The sequence below is a fragment of the Procambarus clarkii genome, chromosome 43, assembly GCF_040958095.1.
Source record: "Procambarus clarkii isolate CNS0578487 chromosome 43, FALCON_Pclarkii_2.0, whole genome shotgun sequence".
NCBI classification, from domain to species: domain Eukaryota; kingdom Metazoa; phylum Arthropoda; class Malacostraca; order Decapoda; family Cambaridae; genus Procambarus; species Procambarus clarkii.
This window is the reverse complement of record NC_091192.1, coordinates 34662998-34671791: the sequence shown is the minus strand read 5'-3', so window position 1 is coordinate 34671791 and position 8794 is coordinate 34662998. Positions and strand designations below refer to the sequence as shown.

General features: G+C 51.9%; 2 protein-coding genes across 5 annotated transcripts in view; both read left to right on the top strand.

The window, feature by feature from the left end:
• Positions 1 to 8794, top strand: part of pHCl-1 (pH-sensitive chloride channel 1) — a 545535-nt gene that overhangs the window by 117961 nt on the left and 418780 nt on the right. The window lies entirely within an intron of this gene.
• LOC138349947 (neurofilament heavy polypeptide-like) lies at positions 4003 to 5046 on the top strand. Its single transcript, XM_069299948.1, has one exon. It carries the CDS (start codon positions 4003 to 4005, stop codon positions 5044 to 5046), a length of 1044 nt encoding a protein of 347 aa, XP_069156049.1.

The following is an 8794-nucleotide window of genomic DNA, read 5'->3' as shown; positions in this document are numbered from 1 at the left end:
TACATCTTCAGAAGGTCCAAATATTTAATATACGAAAGTACTTAAGGAAATTTCCTGTTTCATTTTTCCTCCGTGGTCTGACATTGTCACATTCTTAATCACGTGTTTATTTTCGTGATATACACACACATATATATATATATATATATATATATATATATATATATATATATATATATATATATATATATATATATGTCGTACCTAGTAGCCAGAACGCACTTATCAGCCTACTATGCAAGGCCAAATTTGCCTAATAAGCCAAGTTTTCCTGAATTTATATATTTTCTCTATTTTTTTTCCTATGAAAAGATAAAGCTACCCATTTCATTATGTATGAGGTCAATTTTTGTTTATTGGAGTTAAAATTAACGAAGATATATGACCGAACCTAACCAACCCTACCTAACCTAACCTAACTTATCTTTATAGGTTAGGTTAGGTTAGGTGGCCGAAAAAGTTACGTTAGGTTAGGTTAGGTAGGTTAGGTAGTCGAAAAACAATTAATTCACGAAAACTTGGCTTATTAGGCAAATCGGGCCTTGAATAGTAGGCTGAGAAGTGCGTTCTGGCTACTAGGTACGACATATATATATATATATATATATATATATATATATATATATATATATATATATATATATATATTTATATATATATATATATATTTAGGTCTTTAATGTGTGTATGCAAAAGCAGGCATGACTGTGTATGCATTAGAAGAATAACTTGTGTACAATGCAAAATCAGAGCTCTATATATATAGAGCTCTATATATATAGAGCTCTAGCTCAATGCAAAATCAGAGCTCTATATATATATATATATATATATATATATATATATATATATATATATATATATATATATATATATATATATATATATATATATATATTAGTATATTTTGGTAGCAGTCTTTCCTGTAGACATATATTATTAAATATGACCGAAAAAGTAAGATTAATAATTCTAACACGAATTTTCTCAATCTTTCGTACATTTCTTTTCACTGTTGGAGGTAAATCAAAAATCAATTCTCCAAAATTCATTTTTATTTCTAGTCTGACGCGACACGAGCGCGTTTCGTAAAACTTATTACATTTTCAAAGACTTTAGTTTACAAATACACAACTGAATAGAACTTACGCATCTCCGACTTTGTTTATATCTGCATTTGAGAGAGGTGGATGGGGTGAGGTGGCATTGATAGGGTATTAATTTCATCAACACTTGTGTTGATGAAAAGAGGTGGCATTGATATATATATATATATGGCCTTGTAAGTAAGATTAATAATTCTAACACGAATTTTCTCAATCTTTCGTACATTTCTTTTCACTGTTGGAGGTAAATCAAAAATCAATTATATATATATATATATATATATATATATATATATATATATATATATATATATATATATATATATATATATATATATATATATATATATATATATTGTACTCATTGCTTCACATGTTTCTTGGACTGGTTTTGCTCTGCTATTATCTCGTGCTCATTTATTTATTCTGTGCACTTGGGCTGGGTGGTGGAGCACAGGCCTAGCATGGTGCAGGTCCGAGTACCATCCCCAGGGGTCCACTTGGTGGGTCAGTGTCTCTTCAGCCCATCCTCGTGTCCTAGCTCCTGGTCCTCATATTTCTTCCAAGTGCTGTATAGTCAGAGTACTTAGCACTTTCCTCTGATAACTAATGACCCAACCTGACCAACGCGGCAGTGTTGTTAACAGTGTGATGAGAGAGCAAGGTAACATTCACCTGGGCTCTAGGAGACTCGAACTGTGGACTCCATGTGCGTGAGCTTCGTTAAATAGGTTTTATTTAACATATCTGGAGAGGTGTTCCAGCAGCAGCAGCGGCCAGGAGGCGAGGGCAAGAGCTCAGGAGATAATAGCAGATGTTGCGGCTGCAATAAGCTGCTGGAGATTACTAGTCAGGATCACAACATACCCCGCAACCTCACACTTCCCACAACAGTTGTATATAACATGGAGCCGGAGAGAGGTAGAGGGAGTGAAACATGTGTGTCTGCTTCTAGTGTGTGTGTGTGTGTGTGTCTGCTTCTAGTGTGTGTGTGTGTCTGCTTCTAGTGTGTGTGTGTGTGTGTGTGTGTGTGTGTGTGTGTGTGTGTGTGTGTGTGTGTGTGTGTGTCTGTGTGTGTGTCACCGGGGTGGATGCCTGAGGTACACATCATAGTCTGATGTAACAGTGGTGAAGGGATGCTGAGAAGTTAACTGAAGTTTGTAAGTACTGATCTCCTCTCCCTGTCACTTAACATCATCAAATCTTTGGCCTCAAGTACGGACTCTACAGTTAGGATATCTCTTTTAAAGTCAATTCAATATATGTTTTTTTTTAAACCATAACTCCTTTTGTGTTAATTCTTCCCACGTGAGACAGTAGTGTGTTGACAAGTTGCTCGCTTCACTGGCTATCATATCTCAGTATCTACACCATCCACCCCCCCCCTCCCCCTCTCTTCCTCTCCGAGTGAGTCAGTGTCAGTATCAGTGAATGTGTTATCATTACTTAAGTGTCCAAAGCAGACTGTTCCATTCGTCTGTCTGTACTGTGAGGCCAAGTGGTCGAGACTCACTCGAGGGGGCGGGGCCAAGACTCCCCGGGTCTCTAAGAGTTCCCTTCACAACATACAGACAGCAAGGACGGATATTAAGACATATTTATCCTTATCTTTATTCCTGCTTCCCCGAATCCAGAATAATGTTTATGTTATTTAAATCAGGGAGGTGGCAGCGGGTCAGTACTATACGGTGTAACTCCTTATTTATGTGGTGATGTGTAAGGGGGTAGCAGGGCTCTGTCTCTCTCTCTCTCTCTCTCTCTCTCTCTCTCTCTCTCTCTCTCTCTCTCTCTCTCTCTCTCTCTCTCTCTCTCTCTCTCTCTCTCATGCTTTCTCCTTTCCTCTCCCTTGCTCTGCCTATGTGCTCTCTCTCTCTCTCTCGCTCTCTCTCTCTCCCTCTCCCCTGTACGCTGGTCACGAGGACACACACTGGTCAGGTTGACGGTGGACGGCTGTGGTGTTCTTAGGCTCGAATACGGTTACATAAATATATATAAAAACACACTAACAGATTGAATATCCTGTAGCACATTTTGGATCATTTTTGTTTGTAGCTAAGTGACCTCTAATGGACACTAGAGGGGATCTCTGTCTGTCTCTCTGGCTGTGTCTGTCTGTCTCTCTGGCTGTGTCTGTCTGTCTCTCTGGCTGTGTCTGTCTGTCTCTCTCTGGCTGTGTCTGTCTGTCTCTCACTCTCTCTCCCTCCCTTCCTACAGTTCTCTCACAACATTCAGTACATACGCCCAGCACAACACGAAAATTAACTATACAAATATTTTTACTTGTGCCAGACACAGTTGTGAGAACGTTGTAGTTCAGTTGTGAGAACATTCTGTGTGTGTGACAATCTTATATCAAATTTGTTAAGCACTCACAGACACTCAAACCCTCACTTCATATTCCGTAGACTTCACTCATTTTTGCAATACTAGCTTCTGCTGCTTCACGAGAAGCGTGCGGGTAGAGAACAACCACCCTTGACACTCCCCCATACAGTCACAATTCACCACGGAAAGTTGTGTGAGACTGGCTGCAAGCGTCTGACCTCCAACTATGGAGAAACTCAGAGACATGATTCCTTTGAATATGGATAACCTTATTGAACTCCACATACAATGTTTAAGTACTGTACCTTTTAACAATCATTTAATGTAAGTAAATTGATTCCTGGCCACCTTCCAAGCTTTTCCAGGCTGTCGGCAGCTTCTTGTATTACTCCTTAGTAATTTTCTTTAAGAAAATTTGAAAGATGGAATCACTTTAGTCACTTTAATGTACTAATGTTTATCAACTTCCCTTTAAAAGCTACCTTTAAAAATATATAAAGGCAGTGCTATCTGCTAGTGGTCCCAGGATGAGCACACACCCCGGGGGATACGCACGCCCCGGGGGATACACATGCCCCGGGGGATACGCACGCCCCGGGGGATACGCACGCCCCGGGGGATACGCACGCCCCGGGGGATACACACGCCCCGGGGGATACGCACGCCCCGGGGGATACGCATGCCCCGGGGGATACGCACGCCCCGGGGGATACGCACGCCCCGGGGGATACGCACGCCCCGGGGGATACGCACGCCCCGGGGGATACGCATGCCCCGGGGGATACACACGCCCCGGGGGATACGCACGCCCCGGGGGATACACACGCCCCGGGGGATACACACGCCCCGGGGGATACGCACGCCCCGGGGGATACGCATGCCCCGGGAGATACGCACGCACCGGAGGATACGCACGCCCCGGGGGATACGCATGCCCCGGGGGATACACACGCCCCGGGGGATACGCATGCCCCGGGGGATACGCACGCCCCGGGGGATACGCACGCCCCGGGGGATACGCACGCCCCGGGGGATACGCATGCCCCGGGGGATACGCACGCCCCGGGGGATACGCACGCCCCGGGGGATACGCACGCCCCGGGGGATACGCACGCCCCGGGGGATACGCATGCCCCGGGGGATACGCACGCCCCGGGGGATACGCACGCCCCGGGGGATACGCATGCCCCGGGGGATACACACGCCCCGGGGGATACGCACGCCCCGGGGGATACACACGCCCCGGGGGATACACACGCCCCGGGGGATACGCACGCCCCGGGGGATACGCATGCCCCGGGAGATACGCACGCACCGGAGGATACGCACGCCCCGGGGGATACGCACGCCCCGGGGGATACACACGCCCCGGGGGATACGCATGCCCCGGGGGATACGCACGCCCCGGGGGATACGCACGCCCCGGGAGATACGCACGCACCGGAGGATACGCACGCCCCGGGGGATACGCACGCACCGGGGGATACGCACGCCCCGGGGGATACGCACGCACCGGAGGATACGCACACCTTTCTCCGTACGCACATACGTACGGAGGATACGTTCTAAAGGAAGGAGCAAGAGAACTGTGCCTATCACTCTCCATAGTGTATAACAAATCACTGGCAACAGGGGAACTGCCAGATATTTGGAAAGCAGCTAACGTAGTCCCGATATACAAGAAAGGGGATAGACAGGAGGCACTGAACTACAGGCCAGTGTTCCTAACCTGCATACCATGCAAGCTGACGGAGAAGATTGTGCGAAAAAAACTAGTGGGAGCATCTGGAGCGAAGGAACTTTGTAACACAGCATCAACATGGGTTCAGGGATGGCAGGTCCTGCCTCACAGGGTTACTTGAATTCTACGACCAGGCAACAAAAGTAAGGCAAGAAAGAGAAGGGTGGGCAGACTGCATATTTTTAGATTGTCAGAAAGCCTTTGATACAGTGCCACACAAGAGGCTAGTGCGAAAGTTGGAGATGCAGGCTGGAGTGAGAGGGAAGGTACTCCGGTGGATAGAGGAGTACCTAAGCAACAGGAGACAACGAGTCTGAGTGAGGGGTGAGGTCTCAGATTGGCGAGACGTCACAAGTGGAGTCCCGCAGGGGTCAGTCCTTGGACCTATACTGTTTCTGGTATATGTAAATGATCTCCCAGAGGGTATAGATTCGTTCCTCTCAATGTTTGCCGACGATGCCAAAATTATGAGGAGGATTGAAACAGAGGATGATAGTAGGAGGCTACAAGATGACCTGGATAGACTGAGTGAATGGTCCAACAAATGGCTGTTGAAGTTCAACCCGAGTATATGCAAAGTAATGAAACTAGGCAGTGGAAACAGGAGGCCAGGCACAGGATACAGAATAGGAGATGAAGTACTCAATGAAACAGACAGAGAGAAAGATCTAGGAGTTGATATCACACCAAACCTGTCTCCTGAAGCCCACATAAAGAGAATAACGTCTGCGGCATATGCGAGGCTGGCTAACATGAGAACAGCGTTCAGGAACCTGTGTAAGGAATCATTCAGAATTTTGTACACCACATATGTAAGACCAATCCTGGAGTATGCGGCCCCAGCATGGAGCCCGTACCTTGTCAAGCACAAGACGAAGCTGGAAAAAGTCCAAAGGTATGCTTCTAGACTAGTCCCAGAACTAAGAGGCATGAGTTACGAGGAAAGGCTGCGGGAAATGCACCTTACGACACTGGAAGACAGAAGAGTAAGGGGGGACATGATCACAACCTACAAAATCCTCAGGAGAATCGACCGGGTAAAGAAGGATGAACTATTCAACACTGGTGGGACACGAACAAGGAGACACAGGTGGAAACTGAATACCCAAATGAGCCACAGAGACGTTAGAAAGAACTTTTTCAGTGTCAGAGTAGTTAGTAAATGGAATGCATTAGGAAGTGATGTGGTGGAGGCTGACTCCATACACAGTTTCAAATGTAGATATGATAGAGCCCAGTAGGCTCAGGAATCTGTACACCTGTTGATTGACGGTTGAGAGGCGGGACCAAAGAGCCAAAGCTCAACCCCCGCAAGCACAATTTGGTGATACACCCCGGGGGATACGCACGCCCCGGGGGATACGCACGCTCCGGGGGATACGCACACCCCGGGGGATACGCCCGGGGTGTGCGTATCCCCCGGGGATACACACGCCCTGGGGGATACGCACGCCCCGGGGAATACACACACCCCGGGGATACGCACGCCCGGGGGATACGCACCGGGGTGAGGAACACGCACCGGCGGGGGGGATGGGGGGGGTGAACACGCCCCAGTGGGGAACACACCCGGGGGGAGAACACGCCCCGGGGAGAACACACCCCGGGGGGAACACGCCCCGGGGAGAACACACCCCGGGGGGGAACACGCCCCGGGGGGACACGCCCCAGAGGGGAACACGCCCCGGGGTGAGAACACGTCAGGGGGAGAGAACACGTCCCAGGGGGAGAACACGTCAGGGGGAGAGAACACGTCCCAGGGTGAGAACACGTCAGGGGGAGAGAACACGTCCCAGGGGGAGAACACGTCAGGGGGAGAGAACACGTCCCAGGGTGAGAACACGTCAGGGGGAGAGAACACGTCCCAGGGGGAGAACACGTCAGGGGGAGAGAACACGTCCCAGGGGGAGAACACGTCCCGGGGGGAGAACACGTCCCGGGGGGAGAACACGCCACGGGGGGAGAACACGTCCCGGGGGGAGAACACGTCCCAGGGTGAGAACACGTCCCGGGGGGAGAACACGTCCCGGGGAGAGAACACGTCCCGGGGGGAGAACACGTCCCGGGGGGAGAACACGTCCCGGGGGGAGAACACGTCAGGGGGAGAGAACACGTCCCAGGGTGAGAACACGTCCCGGGGGGAGAACACGTCCCGGGGGAGAACACGTCCCGGGGGGAGAACACGTCCCGGGGGGAGAACACGTCCCGGGGGGAGAACACGTCCCGGGGGGAGAACACGTCCCGGGGGGAGAACACGTCCCGGGGGGAGAACACGTCCCAGGGTGAGAACACGTCCCGGGGGGAGAACACGTCCCAGGGTGAGAACACGTCCCGGGGGGAGAACACGTCCCGGGGGGAGAACACGTCCCAGGGTGAGAACACGTCCCGGGGGGAGAACACGTCCCGGGGGGAGAACACGTCAGGGGGAGAGAACACGTCCCAGGGTGAGAACACGTCCCGGGGGGAGAACACGCCCCGGGGGAGAACACGTCCCGGGGGGAGAACACGTCCCGGGGGGAGAACACGTCCCGGGGGGAGAACACGTCCCGGGGGGAGAACACGTCCCGGGGGGAGAACACGTCCCGGGGGGAGAACACGTCCCGGGGGGAGAACACGTCCCGGGGGGAGAACACGTCCCAGGGTGAGAACACGTCCCGGGGGGAGAACACGTCCCGGGGGGAGAACACGTCCCGGGGGGAGAACACGTCCCAGGGTGAGAACACGTCCCGGGGGGAGAACACGTCCCAGGGTGAGAACACGTCCCGGGGGGAGAACACGTCCCGGGGGGAGAACACGTCCCGGGGGGAGAACACGTCCCAGGGTGAGAACACGTCCCGGGGGGAGAACACGTCCCGGGGGGAGAACACGTCCCAGGGTGAGAACACGTCCCGGGGGGAGAACAAGTCCCAGGGTGAGAACACGTCCCGGGGGGAGAACACGTCCCGGGGGGAGAACACGTCCCAGGGTGAGAACACGTCCCGGGGGGAGAACACGTCCCGGGGGGAGAACACGCCACGGGAGTAGAACACATCCCGGGGGGAGAACACGTCCCGGGGGGAGAACACGCCACGGGAGTAGAACACATCCCGGGGAGGGGAACACGCCCGGGGGGGAACTCACCCCTGGGGGGGAGAACACGTACCGGGGGTAGAACACGTCTCGGAGGGGGGTGGAGAACATGTCCCGGGGGAGAACACGTCCCGGGGGGAGAACACGCCACGGGAGTAGAACACATCCCGGGGGGAGAACACGTCCCGGGGGGAGAACACGCCACGGGAGTAGAACACATCCCGGGGAGGGGAACACGCCCGGGGGGGAACTCACCCCTGGGGGGGAGAACACGTACCGGGGGTAGAACACGTCTCGGAGGGGGGTGGAGAACACGTCCCAGGGTGAGAACACGTCCCGGGGGGAGAACACGTCCCAGGGTGAGAACACGTCCCGGGGGGAGAACACGTCCCGGGGGGAGAACACGTCCCAGGGTGAGAACACGTCCCGGGGGGAGAACACGTCCCGGGGGGAGAACACGCCACGGGAGTAGAACACATCCCGGGGGGAGAACACGTCCCGGGGGGAGAACACGCCACGGGAGTAGAACACATCCCGGGGAGGGGAACACGCC